The sequence below is a fragment of the Psammomys obesus genome, unplaced genomic scaffold, assembly GCF_907164565.1.
Source record: "Psammomys obesus unplaced genomic scaffold, mPsaObe1.curated_primary_1811, whole genome shotgun sequence".
Lineage (NCBI taxonomy): Eukaryota > Metazoa > Chordata > Mammalia > Rodentia > Muridae > Psammomys > Psammomys obesus.
In genome coordinates, this window is record NW_026587215.1 from 1,154,965 (window position 1) to 1,171,632 (window position 16,668).

General features: G+C 55.3%; 1 protein-coding gene across 5 annotated transcripts in view; it reads left to right on the forward strand.

The window, feature by feature from the left end:
* The window catches only part of Triobp (TRIO and F-actin binding protein), a 56,309-nt gene that overhangs the window by 17,696 nt on the left and 21,945 nt on the right, over window positions 1–16,668 (forward strand). For 2 of the 5 annotated variants that reach the window (XM_055603017.1, XM_055603015.1), the window contains 5 exons: window positions 1–1,453; window positions 6,095–6,206; window positions 6,850–7,887; window positions 9,750–9,827; window positions 11,906–12,043. The exon at window positions 1–1,453 is cut by the window's left edge and continues 585 nt beyond it. In XM_055603017.1, the coding sequence (XP_055458992.1) occupies window positions 1–1,453; window positions 6,095–6,206; window positions 6,850–7,887; window positions 9,750–9,827; window positions 11,906–12,043 (2,819 nt within the window). Of the gene's footprint in view, window positions 1,454–6,094; window positions 6,207–6,849; window positions 7,888–9,749; window positions 9,828–11,905; window positions 12,044–15,677; window positions 15,825–16,668 lie in introns of those variants that run through there. The other 3 variants (XM_055603018.1, XM_055603020.1, XM_055603016.1) reach the window with 2 other exon arrangements.

Sequence of the window (16,668 nt, forward strand, 5' to 3'; positions counted from 1 at the left end):
AGGACAACCCCAGGACTCCCTGCATATCACAGAACACCCCCAGGACCCCTCCTACCCAAGGAGACAAGACTACAGCCTCCTGCAGCAGATGGGAACATCTCCGAAGCGCCTGCACCCAACGAGACAACCCCAGGACCTCCTCTCAAGGCTGCACCCCCAAAAACAACCCAGGACCATCACCTCCCCGCCGTGCCACTCAGGGGAGTAGTTCCCGGAACCCTTCTCCCCACCGCACCAACAAAGATATCCCTTGGGCTTCCTTTCCCCTTCGGCCAACCCAGAGTGACGGTCCCCGAACCTCCTCTCCATCTCGCACCAAACAAACCCAGGTGCCTTGGGCGTCCATTTCTCTCCGGCCAACCCAAGGGGACAGGGCTCAGACCTCAGCTCCTACCAAGCTAGCCCATAGTGACCCTCCCCAGCACTATTCGCCGTCCCTGGCCACCTCCTCCTCCTCCTCTCATAACCCGGGCCATCCCAGCGCCTCTAGGACTTCATCGCCTCTGAATCCAGCACCACGGGGTGCTCCCCAGACCTCTTCGGAGTCCTCTCAGCCACCATGTGCCGTGTGCATCGGCCACCGGGACGCACCTCGCGCCTCTTCACCCCCTCGCTACTTTCAGTATGACCCTTTCCCCTTTTTCCCAGATCCCCGCTCATCTGAGAGCGAGTCACCCCACCATGAACCCCCCTACCTGCCACCCGCAGTGTGTATCGGGCACCGTGACGCCCCCCGGGCCTCCTCGCCACCTCGTCATGCCCAATTTGATCCCTTCCCCTTCCTCCCAGACACATCAGATGCTGAGAACGAGTCCCCCCAGCATGACCCCCCACAGTTTCCCCCATCCGTGTGCATCGGATACCGCGATGCCCCCCGGGCCTCTTCCCCGCCACGCCAGTTCCCAGAGCCCTCCTTCTTCCAGGATCTCCCCAGGGCCAGCACAGAGAGCCTGGCCCCTTCCACAGACTCTATGCGTGAGCCTCCCCACGTCCCCGCTCCTGTATGTATTGGGCACAGGGACGCTCCTTCTTTCTCCTCCCCACCACGCCAGGCCCCCGAGCCTTCCCTTTTTTTCCAGGACCCTCCTGGGACCAGTATGGAGAGTCTTGCCCCTTCCATTGACTCTCTGCATGGCTCCCCACTGCTGCCCCAAGTGTGCATTGGCCATAGAGACGCACCCAGAGCCTCCTCTCCTCCCCGCCACCTGCCCAGTGACTTAGGCCTCCTGGCACCCTCACCTCCCCCAGGTAGCTCAGGCTCCCGGGGCTCAGCGCCCCCGGGGGAGAGCAGACACAGCTTGGAGAGGGAGGAGTACACCATGCTGGCTGACCTGCCCCCGCCCAGGAGGCTGGCTCAGAGGGGTCCAGAGCCCCAGGCGCAGGGCAGCAACGAGGGCCGTACCCGCAGCCCTGGCCGCGCAGAGGTGGAGCGCCTCTTCGGGCAAGAGCGCAGGTGAGCCAGGGCCGGGGTAGCCAGGTGGGCTGGGGAGGAGAGCAGTTGGAAAGTTCCAGGAGCAAGCGTTCAAGTCCTGCCGCCCGCTGGCTGCACGGTCGTGGGCAAGTCACCGCATCTTTCCGTTCGTCTATTGGGTCTTTGTTTGCTTGTTTGGTTTTTTTTTGTTTTGTTTTTTTGTTTTGTTTTGTTTTGTTTCTCTGTGACACAGGGTTTCTCTGTGTAGCCCTGGCTGTCCTGGAACTCACTCTGTCACTCTGTAGACCAGGTTGGCCTTACACGAACTCACAGAGATCCACCCGCCTCTGCCTCCCAAGTGCTGCTCCACCACGCCTGGCCTTTTTATTTTTATTTTTTTTAAGTTGAAGTAACACTATGGGTAGCCAAGTTGTCAAAAACAAACAAACAAACAAACAAACAAACAAACATCTTGAGTCCAAGTCTGGTGTCAAAACTAACCCGTATTCTGTGGTGCCTATGTAAAGCAGTTTGACCTACTTAAGCCTCAGTGTCCTCATCTGTTAAGGGGGGGAACACTATCAGCACATTGATTTCATTGAGGAGAAACTCCCCAAGGGTCATGATCCAGAGAGGTGGGGCTGATGTTTCTTCTCTGCATGAGGGAGAAAAGAGGATGAGGCTATGACTCTTCCTCTGGACGTTGTGGGAAGACGGACATGCTTGTTTTACATGTATGGCCAGGGCTGAGTCTGTAGCTCAGTGGTGGAGTGGTTGGCAGCAAACGCAGGCCCTGGCCTTGATCCCACGGCACTAAGTAGATGAGTGCTTTGGGCTTGATTCCTCTGAGGGGTTCTCGAAGCGTACACCTGCCAAGGAAATACTGTACCCTCCCACCCCACCCCAGAGCCACGGGGACTTACATTAGAGCTGCCAGAACCGCAGCCTTTCAGAGGTGATGCATTACCTTCCGGGGACGAGGCCACAGACTCCCGAGTCCTAGTGTCCTATGAATGCCCCAAGTCACCAGGACGTAGCATGTCACTGCTGGGAGTGGAACAGCCCCCTCCTGGTCTGGCTGGGATTTCTCCCCTTGGCAGAGCCAGCCCCTGAGTTTTCAGCGATGCAGTTCCACCAGTTAGAGTTAAGAGGAAGCGGGAGGTCTGGAAAATCAGTGTGTATTAGCTGTTGTTTTACCATGTATGTGACTGAGTGAGACATCCCTCACTGTGACATTAGAGCATTTCCAGCACCCCCTTTTTTATCTTATTTTTTATAAGACAGGGTTTCTCTGTGAAGCCTTGGCTATCCTGGAACTCCCTTGGTAGACCAGGCTATCCTGGAACTCAGAGATCCGTGTGCCCCTGCCTCCCAAGGGTACTGGGATCAAAGGCGGGCACCACCACTGCCCAGCTTTGCTGCCCCTGAGCCAACAGTTCTGTAAGATGTGAATTTGGATGAGAAGTCTCTCTTAGTCAAATGCCTACCCCGCTAGATTGGATGCAGTTACTATCCAGGAGGGAAACTTCGTTGATCCTGGCATTAGTGTATCTCTTTCTTTGATCTTTACAAAAAGGAAAACCATTTTTCGGGAAGACAGGGTCTCCCTGTCAACCAGGTTGGCACTGAACTCACTGTGTACCTGGGTGCATGAGGGCACCATGTCGGCTCCCTAATAGGAATCACAGTATGTTTACACGTTTATTAAATATTCTCTCACCCAGTTACTTATTTTTGGGATTGGGTTTTGCTGTGTAGCCCAGGCTGGCCTTAGCCTCTCAGTCCTCCTGCCTCGGGTTCCTGGGTGCTGATCTTATCGGTCGGTATCCTGAACCACACCTGGCTCACACGGTTGCTTCTGTCCACTTTATTCTCCTCCCCATCCTGGTACATCGTCTTCCTGTCACACTCTTATAACTCTGGGGTATTTTCCCTATCCAGTACTTTTACAGGTGGAATAGCATTTGCCTACTGTGGACAGAATGCATTTGTGTGAGGAGGAATTTATGAGTCGGGGGGGGTGCTGGGAGGCGTGCGGGGTTGTGATTTATTGTCTCCCATTTACTCCTCTGATGTGTATTTATTGAGCATCTACTTTGCCCAAGCATTGCTCTGAGCCTGGAACATTTTTCTGGCAGAGTCATATCATTAGGCATTTGGCTCAGTGTTTTAGTCTCCCTACCCCAACTTAGATACCTGAATTTTAAAACAGTCTTCCTTGGATCTGCTAGACTTTGTGTCTTTGGTTCTTTTTTAAAAAACCAACCAACCAACCAAACAAACAAACAAACAAACAAACAAACAAAACAGCATCTTACTATGAGGCCCTGTTTGGTCTGGAACTTGCTATGTAGACCAGGCTAGCCTGGAACTCATAGTTGCCCCTGCCTCCCAGAGCTGGGATTAAAGGTGTGTGCCGCCATGTCCTGTTGGTTCTTTGACACCATTTGGAGGCTCACAGGCCCATTTGAGCATCCAGAGGAAACTCACTTCCTTGGTCATTACATTGAAGCCACATCCACCCTTGGGAACAGGTGGCCCTGGGCTGGTCCTATTGCAGAAGAGCTGGGTTTCCATGGGGGTCTCATGATCTTCTAGGGCTCTTCAGGCCTGTCTTTTAAAGCTTCGTAAGGGATAGGGAAGACATATTGGGATGAACGCCCATCGAGCAAGCTGGAGTTTGCATGGAAAAGAAAGCAAGTTGAAGAAGAGCAAACATTTGCACTTTCCTGTTAGGTCCCCTTCGTGTTTGGGACTTTGCTTCCTTGAAGCACCTAGACCTCAGTTCTGGAGGAAACTTGCTCAAAGGCTGTTGGCGTACTTTTCAAAAACTCTTTTATTTATATTTTTTTCTATCGTATTCTCCCTACTCCACCCCAATCCCTTTCATCACCCCAACACCAGGTGGAGAAAGGGTTAGTGGGAGAGGGGGCGCAGTTCTCTTTCTCAGCTGCTTCCTGCTGGTTAGGGTCATCAGGTTCCTTGGAGCCAGTCCAATCCTCCTTTCAGGAGATCTCCAGCTTCTTGTCTCACAAAAGAAACCAGGAGTGGCAAGGGGGAGTGGGGGAAGCAGGAACAGCCTTGTTCTTTCTTAGAACTCCAAACTCTCTGGACTCTGGCATTTATTCTCTCTCTGGAGTCCTCAGATTTAAACTATCTGCAGCTGGCAAAAAGCTCCTCACAGAGCCCGCATGAGGCAAATAGTCTGCTGCTGTGGACCATCTGAATCAGTCCCACATCCCCCACCTGGGACCAAAACAAAACCATGTTTATATCTACCACAAAAGGCCTCACCTCAAAGTTGATTAAAAGTGGAGCCTCCTCAGGGAGCCCTCAAGCTTAGGATCCAGGGACCTCAGGACTGCTAAGGACTCCAGCAGATCTAATTCTAATGACATCAGCAAAAGCCACAGGATGACAGCAAAGCCTGATGTCACACTTCTGGTTGGTTTGAGACAGGGTCTCATGCCACCCCGGTTGGCCTCCCAACTCCCCGAGTAGCCTGTGTTGACCCTGAACACCAGGTCTCCCTGCCCCACCTCCTGGGCACTAGGGTCTCAGGAGTCGCCACCACCCATGGTCCATGCCATCTGAAAACCTCTGCAGCCTTCTGACTGGTTTTCCAGCTGCGGGCAGACCCGGCACAGCCCCCCTCCTGTCTCCTTTTGGGGATCACTTTGAGCTCACCAAAAGCTTCCCTTCTTCCTGGTGTCCCTCCTGGTCCTGCTCAGCGACCAGCTGTGGCCTCGCTCGTGCATTTTACTTATTTTGGCTGTGCTGGAGATGGCCCCTAGGGTCTCACGCATGCCTCTTTAGATGAAGTCCAATAGTGAGACCCCACAGAAGGTAAATATTCATGGAGGTTGAGTCTCTTGTGGTAACTCCCTCACTAGGACACGGCCCCGAGCCTGTCAGCTTCATAAATGTGACGCCATGTTGAACATAGTCATGGCCGCGCCCTGTTAACCCACACAAGTATCTGGAACTGAGGGTTTTGGCACAGGCTGAAGGTCATCTCTGTTGGGTATGGTGACATTTCTGGGATTACAGGGTTGAAGAGAAAAGTTTCTTCCTAGTCATCTAGCCAGGAGCTCTTTTGCCAATGGCTAGACGGGACAAGAGTTTTCAAAGCTGAGAGCTGGGGTTTTGTTTAGCTCCATGCATATGGACCAGAAAAGGGCAGAAGGAATGGAAAATGGGACACACAACATTCTCCTCTCTTGTCCTCCCGAAGTAGGTTGTGCAAGGTATAGTGGAACTTGGCCCAAGCGCTTGGTATCCAGGTTATAGGAAGTGCTCAATAAATATTTTCTAAACATTGTGATTATTTTTGCTCAGTGCTCGGTACACAATAGATGCTCAATAAGTCTGAATTCCCACAAGGGCCAGTCTAATCTTTGTTGGGGGTGGCAGGTGGGTGCCTCGTGGCTGGATGAGGTGGGAGGGAGCCCTGGCCAAGACCTGCCTCCTCCCCACTCGCTCTCCTGTGTCTTCATGGCCTTATGAGTCAGATTACATACTGCTTGCTGACTGTTCCCATTTTCCAGAAGGGGAAACTAAGGCACTGAGAGGGTCATCCTCACTTGGGGCTCTCCATGAGTCCCTCATCAGGGGTGGGCTGGAGGTGCTGGATGCTGGAGTGGAGTCCCAAAGGCCCTCTGGAACAGCTACATTTACTCACAGGAAGTCGGAGGCAGCTGGGGCTTTCCAGGCTCGGGATGAGGGAAGGTCGCAGAGGCCCAGCCAAGGTCAGAGCCAACTTCGAAGACAGTCCAGCCCTGCCCCCAGCAGGCAGGTGAGCACCGCTAGCCACCGGCCCTCAGGAATGGTCCCCGCCTCTCCCCACACCCTTGGATCCAGGCAGGTGTCCTGAGAGGGAGGTCCTCTTTGAGAAGGGCAGGGCCCCAGCATGAGATTGAACTGCACTCTCTGCATGGGCCAGAAGCTCTTGGCAAGGTGTGAGGAACTCCATACAAATCCTCTGAAGACGTTCCCCCTCAGGCTGTGTCCTTGGAGGCACCTGCTATCTTGAGATCGCTGAGTGCCACAGGAGCATCAGGGAGGCCCTTGAGTCTGCCTCATCCAGCATGGGGATTGGATCTCAAATGAAACTTAGAGGGCGAGGCACACCCCAACGGCACAGTTACTCTTGGTGGAAATTCGGGCACCTGATAGTTCAGGTTGGAAAGAATACCTTAGGGTGGGGAGTCCGGAAAGCGAGCAGCTCTCTGCAGATCTCTTTCTGGAGCCGAGAAAAGTGGGTGAGAGGGAAGAGTTGCTCACCATAGAGAGAGCCTTCCCCGGCTTTCCACCTTTGATCCAGGCTTCTAGGAAGACACAGCCTCTCACAGCCTTGCTTTTCCTGGGGCTTGTCTCAGACAGACGGCAACTACCCAGTGCAGTCCGCAGCCTCACCCACCTCTTCACCCCATCCGCAGGTGACCAAGCCCTCTGCCAAGCAGGCAGAGCCAGCCCGGCGGAGCCGACCAGAGCCCCCACATCCTAAGAGTCCTGAGAGGCGGCCTGAGGGAGAGCGGCGGCCCCAGAGGACCTCACCACCCACCAGGACATCAGCCAGGTCCCCTGAGAGGAGGGTTCAGATAGGGAGACATCTGGACAGTGGTTGCCCTGGCCTGAGGCAGCCTCTAGGAGGGTGGAGTCAGGGGGAGCTGTCAGGACCTCAAAGTCCTAACTGGCACCCGGGAAAGAGCTGGGGTGGCCAGGAGGAGGACCCAGGTCTGGGGGGCTGGCCAGAACTCGGGGATCCCAGCCTGGAGGGACTATGGAGGGATCCTCCCCAGGAGCACGGGGAAAGGTGGGGACAGTCAGAGGCCTGGGAGGAACCTCCCAGCAATGGGATACAGGGGGGGCCCCCAAGGGGCCAAAGTAGCCTTCAGGAATTGTCCAGACCCCACCAGTCTACAGTTCCTCCAGACAACGCCTGGATAGGCCCAACAGAATTCGTGTGTGCCCGGCAGCCTGAGGCCACAACCGCCATGGGCTGGAGGGCTGAGGGAGCATCCCCACATCAGCACAGTCCCTCAAGGCCACCCGACCTGGACTGGAGGGACCTCCTAGGCCTTCTCCGGGCACCAGGGGATGGGGCCTGGACCCGGCTTCCAAGGCTGGACTGGGAAGGCCTCCTGGAGCTCCTGCAGGCCAGGCTGCCCCAAAAGGACCCAGCTGGGCACTGGCGTGACCCAGCCAAGGCTTCGGAACCAGAACTGGGTTCCCCAGGCACAGAGGACACCCCGAAGACAGAGTCGCAGGCCCAGCCTGAAGGATGGCCCAAGGCCACCCTAGCCAATGGACACAGCCCCGAGCAGCAGTCGGAGAGCCCAGCACAGCCACCCAGCCCTGCCTGTACCTCCACCCAGCGGCCAACAACCAAAGTGATGAGCGGACCAGAAACTTCAGCTCTGGCTGCTCTGGAGCAGATAGATCACCGAGAGAGTCACAGCCCACCAGACCAGGCGGTAAGTCTGCCCCATATCTGAAGGTGCCCAGCAGAGGCCATTGTTTCAGACTGTGCCCTCCCCGCCACTGGTCAGCAAGACATCTGGCAGTTCTGTCCCCAGCTGACAGGCAGTGTGCGAGCCCACATGTGCCACGCACAGTGTAGAAGCGGCTGCCACCATCCCCATTTTATAGAATGACGAAACTGAGGCCCATACTCATTAGAATTTCCCACGGGTCACACCCGTACAAGTTTTGATAAATGATATTAAAGCGTCTACTCCAAAGGCCCTGCTTACTGCGCTATGAGCCTCTTTCCCACACCACCCTGTGTCTGTTCTTAGTTGACTGTCTAATTAATCAGAGACACCAGGGGTACAGGGTCAGATGATATGACCTCAAGTTGCCATCAGGCTCTGGGGAGGTGAGGCCGTCCTAGGATGCTCAGGGGTCGGGAGTGGAGGTGGGGTGGGGATTCAATGATGTGTCCCAGTGGTTGCTGGCTTGCTCCAGTCTGACTTCTTATGGGGGAGGTGGAGGTCAAAAAGACTGGGGTTCCTCTCCTTGAGGCTCAGGATCCCTGGGAGACTAAGGGATGGCGGGCGACAGGAGGGGTGGAAAACCTCTGGGCTTTTCAGTAGCTCACACAGGGAGATGAGTTTGTGAAGCGCTTACTGAGTAGCCGGGATGGGCCCAGCACTGTACCTGGAAATGCCCTGCAAGCCCCAGAGCATTGGTGTGTGTGTGTGTGGGGGGGGGTGACTGCACCCTGGCTGCAGGCCTGCAGAAACGCATGTGTCATAGGTGTGTCAGTCCAGCATGAAAGAAGTCTCATGGATGACAAGGCGGAAAACTTCTGGGCCTTTCTGGGGCTCCAGGCACTTCTCTAATGAAGATCTTCGCCATGTCACTCAAGGCCCGTTCCTCTTCCTTCCTTCCTCTTGCTGAGCTGGGCCGGCTGGAAGACTGCACATCTGTTTTTGCACATGCTGTTCCCGTGGCTGAGGATTATTTCCCCTGCCCATTTACCTACCAAAATGTCTGTTCACTGTCTTAAGTCTTAGGTCTAATGTTTTGTCCTCCAACACTGATCCCACCTTGGGGCTGGTGACATTCCTCTTCTGGCCTCACGGTTTTGCTTCCATCCATCCGTCACATCAGCTCTTTATTGCTTTTGCATCTTAGAATCTGGGTACAGGTCAGGGATGTGGTTCGGTGGCAGAACACTTACATAGCCTGCTCAAAGCCCTGGGTTCAGTTTCCAGCACCATAACACAAGCAAACACGCGCTCTATGGGGGCAGAGACTGTGAATACTTTCTCTCTGTACCTCTGGCTCTCAGTGCAAAGCCTGATAGGGAAGAGGTGTTTAACTCGGTGGATGGGTGCTTTGCACACACCAACACAATGATTAGGTGGGATAGTAGCTAGGTGACAGATGACCAGTGGCTAAGGGATAGCTGAACAGATGACGGTAAGATGGTACATGTTAGATAGACAGGTCGGGGGCGGACAGTGGTGGTTGTTCAATGATGGATGAGCATGTGGTTGGGTGAGTAAACATTATGTGGAATATGATGGGTGGATATGGAGCAGATTAATGCATGTTTAATCAACCATGAATGACGACTGGAAGGATGGATAGATGGATGAGTGGATGGGGGATACGAGATGCTGGATGGATGGTCAGATGATGACTAGATGAAGGGTGGGTGCAGAAGGGACAGGAGGGCCATGTAGGGTGGATGTAGGATGGCTGGATTGACAACATGGACCCAGTGATGTTGGGTGTACAGAAAAGAACTGGAAAAATTAGAAGGTTAGGTGGCTGGGTGACTCATGGGGGATGAGCCAGGCTAAGCTGTGTTCTTTCTTATCTCCAGTTCCAGCCAGAGGAACCTGAGGTGTCAGAACCAAACAGAGGCGAAGACCCACCGGCTGACCAGAAGCAGGCGGACTCGGTAGTTGGGCCCTAGGCTTGGGCACATGGGGAGGAGAGAGGAAAGGAAATTGGGCTGGTGGTTGGATGAGTTCCTCCATAGGGCTCTGGGGACCATCTAGACCCAGGCTGGCCCTGCTATGAGGCCTTGAGAAGGGGAGCTTTGGAGGAGGTGGTCAGCAGAGCCACCCATTGGGCGGGGACGTGGGTGGGGACGTGGGTGGGGACGGTCCTTGGCTCTGACTTACTGGCACACTTTCTTTGCCTAAGCAAATGGCAGCTTGGCCCCACTACTTCCTGAGGGCAATGTTCTTTTGGGATTAGAGGGCTGGGCCATGCTTCCTGGAGCTGGGGTCAGGAGTAGCAAAGTGGGTTAAAGGAGGTGCATTAGCAACCTGGAGGGCCCTGAAGGCAGGAGCTATGCAGGGGGTGGGGCTGGCTGCAGTAGCAGAGCTGTGCTCTGCTCCTCTGCTCTGGCCAGAAACCTCTGAAGGGGTGTGAAGGCAGCATGAGGGAGGAGGAGGAGGAGGGAGGAGGAGGAGGGAGGAGGAGGGGAGGAGGGAGGAGGAGGAGGAGGAGGAGGAGGAGGAGGAGGAGGAGGAGGAGGAGGAGGAGGAGGAGGAGGAGTTGTTGTAGCTATGCTTTTCTCTTCCCCACTGTCCTCTTGAAAAGCCAGAGGTGGCATGTGGTCCTGCCACTGATCAGAGCTGGGGAGAGGCACTGGGGAGAGGCACATGCTGTCCAACCCATCTCTACAGACAAAAAAACAGCCACTATGTGGCTGGACCCAAAATAGAACCCAGGACTCGGGTCTCCTACCTGGGGCCCGCTCTGTTCCCCACCTTTGTCCAAGCTGCTCCCTGGCTCTGTTCAGTCAATCTACTTCCATCAGCTTGGTGGCCAGTTTTCCCTTCTGTGAAATGGGGAGGGGACGCTGACAACTTCACTCTTCCTCTTTTGGGGGTGATTTCTTCATGCTTCCTGGAGGCCGGACTTTGTGAGCAAAGAGGAAATTAGCAACAGCAGCCCCCCCCCCCCAGGCCACCGCTACTGGACAGAAGTGTTAACTACCTCATTCATTCTTCATTTATTCGTTCACCCACGCCTACTCACAACACTTAGCAAAAGTCTCCTGTGTGTGGTGGTGTGAGTTGAGGCGAACCAGAGTGGCGCCATGTGACAGTCAGGGCTGTGGGCTGATGGGAGTGTGGTCAAGGGGAGCACTCCTTTCACTAGAGTGCCTGTGATTTGATGCTTCAAAGTCCATTCCAGAGACTTGCAGATTCCAGCCAGAGGACAGAGGAGTTCTGTCTCCCCCCTCCTTAACCTGTAGCCTGCTGTGTGGCTTCGGGCCAGTCCCTCTGCTTTTCTGGTGACTTGGTTACTCCAACATAGATGACTTCAAAATGGAGGCACTAGGGCCCTGCCATAGGCAGCTGCATTCATTCTGTGACTCATGCCTTCCAGGTTAATGCCTCAAAGGCCAGGCAGCCCCTGGTGAGAACAGGAGCTGGGGTCGAGTGTGTGACCCCTTGTCCCTGGATGCAGCTGCTGAAAGGATGATGGACCTAGACTTCCACATCTTTTAGACATTTCAAAAAATATCAGAAATATGTATTTAATATTTTTTAATGTGGTTTTAATTTGGGCCTCAAACTTGCTATATTGCTGAGGCTGTTCTTGAACTCCTGCTCCTCCTGCCTCCACCTCTGAAATGCTGAGATTACAGGTGTATACCACCACACCTGGCTCAAATTTCCTGGTTATTAGTGTTAGAACCAGACTCTCCAGGTGATTGGCACACACCACGTGAGCTAGATGTCTGCAACCTTTCCCTATCTCCTAGGCAGCCTGCAGTTTGTCTTTAGGTTTTTGGATACAAATCCCAAGAATGTACAGAGTCCTAGAGACCCTGTTGGTCAAACACTATGCAGTGTAAGCAAGAGGATAGTTTTTTTTTTTTTCTTTTGCAGCTCTGATGGGGGAGGTAGGAGGGAGCCCTGGGCCGTTGCAGTAGCAGAATGGTCCCGGGAGGCTGTGGCCAGGGATGTCCCATCCCACCAAAGGGACCTCCAGCCAACACTGGACCCTGTTTGACAGGCAGACAAGAGGCCAGCAGAGGGCAAGGCTGGGAGCTCACTCAAGGGCCGGCTGGTGACTTCGTGGCGAATGCCCGGGGACAGACCCACGCTGTTCAATCCATACCTGCTGTCCCTGGGGGTCCTCAGGTGGCAAAGGGTAGGCTGGCTCCTGATGGGTTGGAGGGGTGAGGGCGGATAGAGAAGGGAATGGGGGGTGGGAAGGGTCTGGGACTAGCCAAGAGAGAATGGGGGCTGAGAGGGAAGGGTGGGGGAACCTCACAGATGCTTCAAAAGCTCTGCCAGCCTCTGGAAGGTGGGCTTTTCTGCCCTGGGTTGCAGGACACAGATCCTGCAAGCTTTTTAGGATGAAGGATGTTTGGATAATCTCCAGTCAGCAACTGCTAGCCCCGGGCCAGGGAGCCAGGTGGGGGGAGGGGTGAAGAGGAGGGCCCAAAGGGGCTCTGAGATTACAGAGTGTGTCTCAGGCCTGGGCCTGGGCCAGTTTCACAAACATCTGGCCTTACGTAACCCATCTCCTGCCCAGAGAGGCCTGTAAACACTGGGGCCTCTGGTCGGGGCTTTCTCTGGGGCATGTTGGGGTGGGGGTGGGGATATGGAGGTAGCTATGATTTGTCCTCTCTTGCCCCGGCACAGCAGGCAAGAAGCAACCAAGGGCTGGCTCTGGGGAGGTCAGTGACTGTGTGACACCTGTCCTTTCTGGTTGGTGCCAGGGGCAGTGACACTGCAGGGCCTCGGAGGCAGATGTCTATGTTACAGACAGAAATGAGTGACAGCTAGGGTATCACCAGGCTGGTTTTGCACAGTCCCAAGTGAGAGAGTTGCAGAGGAAGTCAGAGCGCTGGATATCACACCTCTATGTGTGTGTGTGTCTGTCCAATTACTGCTTCTCATCTATGTCATGGATTCCCCCCTGCCATTTTCTATGCGCAGAGGCACCCACAGCAGCCAAGCAAACATGTTTATCTGGGTGCGGTGGTCCTTCAAGCCATGGGCAGCATTTGCCTTGGCAAGCTTACTAAAAGTCACCAACACAGCAGGCTGGGAGGAGGGCCTTGGTGGAGAGAGGGGGTATTGTGATAATGGCGATAGTAACCAGCAACAATTGTGCGTGTTCCGGATACCACGAGCAATTTTTGTGCACGGATCATACTCCCCAGCCCTATGCCCCGTGCAGGACGTGCCCGACTCTGTTTGGCCCTCGCCTCAAGGACAGTTAGATTCGTGTTGTCCACACACGGATGAGGAAGTGAAGTCTCTTGTTCCATGTCACACGTGGTACATTTCCGAAGCAAACCATGCTCTGGCTGCCCCGGGTACCAAATAGGTACAGAGCCACCCTCCCACAGTCCTCTGGCTTAGTTACCTAAATCAGGTGGCAACCGAGGCTTTGTGAGTCTGGGGGGGGAAATGGTCTTTTTAGCTGGGGGCTAGAATTGTACTTACCAGAGACAGGGCTGCCTGGGGCCTCCTTGAGGGTTGCTGGAGAGCCAGAAAGCCAGCTGGAGTCCTCTCTCTCTCCCCTTACCTGGCTGTGTGCTCCTCTTCTCTGGGTCACACCTCAGAGTTCTCAGTAGAGATGTGGCTTGACACTGAATATCCCTGAAGTACGGTGGCTCCAATCTTTGCCAGCATAAGTCACTTCTGGGTCCCTTCTGCCAGGGTAAGCTGTGAGCCCTTCATTTGCATATCTACTCAGTTAACCAGTGTTACTGAGGATATATACTTTGGGCTAAGGCCCTGGGCTGGACTCCAAGATAGAGAAAACCATGCCCCAACCTTGCCCACAGGGAGCACATAGAGGCAAGTACAATGACAAGTACCTGGGTAAATGACACTGTAGGAAAGGGACAGGCAGATGCAGGGAGCACTCAACAAAGATATGGCTTCAAGGACCACAGGGCATGGAGCCGCATGTTGGGAGCACTGAGTGAGGAGCACTTGGTAGGATGACAAGGAAAAGGGAGATATATCAGGAGTATTAGGCAAGGGGGTAGGCATAAGGAGCACTGGACAAGGGAACAAATGTAGGGAGCACAGTGTACAGGCTCAGATGCAGGGAGTACAGGGCGAGGATTTTTTTTTCCCCTCCAGTGGTGAGGACAGAACCTAGAGCTTTGTGTGTGCCAGGCTATATCATGTATCTCTGTCCCCAGCCATGCTGGGAAAGGTATTTGGATAAAGGGAGCACTAAGTGAGGAATGGGAGCACTAACATTAAGTTTCTAAGTTTGGCTGGAACCTGTGGCTCTGTTTAGATTGAGGCTTGAAGGGTGAAGAGAATTTTTGTGGGGTAGCAGGCGTGAGAGAACTGTGTGTGTGTGTGTGTGTGTGTGTGTGTGTGTGTGTGTGTGCGCGCGCGCGCATATACAGAATACATCGTAGTCTAGAGGGATTCCAGGGGATTCCAGAAGTCCAGCATTGTGTTCTTCATATGGAAAAGGCATGTAGAAAAATTAGCGCAGTCCTGGGCAGGGTGTAATGGATGCTGACTTAGCAGAATCCAGATGCTCACCAGCGCTCTGGTCCCTGGGTTGAGGTTACTGGAAGGTGAATCTCAGCAGCCAGGAGCCAGGGGGCCGCAGCTCCCTGTGCCCAGGCCCCTGGCGGCAGGGGTTTTCCTCTCCTCACTCTCCAAGAGCTGACAACCTTTGAGGAGCGCAGTGGAGGATAAGCCTATGGGTGCCAAACGGCCAGTGTCTAGAGAGTAAATGAACTTAACGTGTGGACCTGTGGAAAGACTTCAAGAGGGACCTCAGCTCACTGGGCCTCTGAATCTTCATCTATGAAACGTGTGAAGATTCAAAATACCACGGTAATTACAGCATACAATACACGTTCATTTCTTTCGTCTTGAGGCGGGGTCTCGATTGGAAGCTCAGTGCAGCCTCTAAGTCACTTCTCGTGGTGGGCCTCCTGCCTCTGTCTCCCACGCGCTGGGAGTGCAGGTTTTCATCATTTTCATTATTTGTGTTGGTTAACATTGACGGGTGATCCCAACGACTCATTTCACGCAAGCTTCCAGTGCAATCAGCAACAAATACCGCCAAGGTCCCTTCTCAGGGCTACAGTGAGCTTCCACAGGCAAAGAAAAGCCAATCCATTGATAAGGGAGCTGGGAACCTGGGCGACGGGTACACACCCACAGCCAGGAACCCACCTCTTGGCGGAAAGTCCCACTCGGGCATTTCAAGGAAGCTCTGTGCCTCCGTCCACCGCTCCAGAACTCATTTTGTACGCAGCTTACTTGCTAAACTTCCCCCCTCCCTCCCTCCCCGCCCCGCGCCGTGAGACCTCTTGGCAAGGAGGTCTATCTTTGAACCACTGAGTTCTCCCGGGTAAAAGAGAAACAAATGACCCCCGCCTTCTCAGGGGCGCTCGGATGCCCACCCTGCAGGTAACTAGTGGGTGGGGCTCGTTGAGTCCCGAACTCCGTTCGCCTTGCAACATCGCCAAGGCGTTCATCACCCCGGCGGGGGCCACTCAGGCTCTCCGCCCTAACCGTGCTCCCGGACCGCCCCGCCCCGCCCCTGCGTGGTCGCTGGCGGAGTCACCTGCACGCTGGCCCTTCCTTCCTGAGAGCCGCCGGGCCAGAGCCCGGCCCGCCCTGCCCGCCGCCGCATCCGCCCACCCCGTCGCACAGGTCCCGCCCCCGCCCCGGCCCTCGCTCCCATTGGTCCTCCCGCCGCCCCCGCCGCTGTGTGCCCCGGCGTCCAGGCCGCCCATTGGTCCGTCCGGGTCCTCCCAGGAAGTTTGAAAAAAAAAAAAAGTTTTATGGGCGGATGGAAGGGGCCGGGGCAGCTCCGGGGAAGGGAAGGGCTGGAGCTGCGGCGGCCGGCGGCCGAGAGGCGCGGCGGGCTGGGTGCGTCGCGGAGCCCGGCCCGAGAGTCCCGTGCAGCGTCCCTGGGCGACGCCATGACGGTGAGTGGCCCCGCCTGGGACCCGGTGAGGCTGGGAGCCGAGTGCCGGGCAGCTCGGTCTAGACTTGCCCCCTCGGTGCCCTGCCCTCCTTCCCCCCACCCCCGGGCAGCCCGTGCGGTGGAGGGCACCAGTCATTGACAGACTCTGGCGACACCTTCCCCTGCCCACCAGCCCAAGCCCGATTCCCCCCGGGCTGCTTGGCTCGGGTCTGGGACGAGGTGCTCCCCGCCTTGGACGGGTCGCGCTGACCTGACCTGGACTGGGATGGCTGTCCAGCCCATGTGGGGCTCTGGCCAGAAGTTGGGGGACCGGCCCCGCCCACTTCATGTTTGGGAGACCGCTCTGGGGCTGCTGAAACTGAGTGCCCGTGGCGTTAGGCGCTGGAGCCTTGGGCGGGGTCAAAGGTTTCAGTTTCTCTTGGAGGTGGGCTCTACCACGACTTGTCAATCAATGGCTGGGCCCTGGTCATCCTGCCGAATCTCACAGTTGTGAGCCCTGATATCCCCATTTCGCAGCCAAGTGAATTGAGTCTTGGGGAGGGGCCCTGGTAAGGTGTCCCAGGTGTAAAAGAAGAAACGGCTACTCTTCCAGGTCGGTCCTACCACCTGGCCATGAAGTTCTGAAATGGAGGGGTGGGGCTCCTTTTGATTTCTGGCTTTTTCCCGGGACAGACACAGGGAGTCTGGTGGCCCTCCTGGGGTTGGGTGTGTATGCACATGCGCAAGCCTGCTTTCTAACTGAGGGTAGGCCTAGTGAGGGGTGGGCTGTGCTGGGGGCGTGGCCTGTGGGGTCCCTGCTGTGTGTGTGTGTGTGTGTGTGTGTGTGTGTGTGTGTGTGTGTGTGT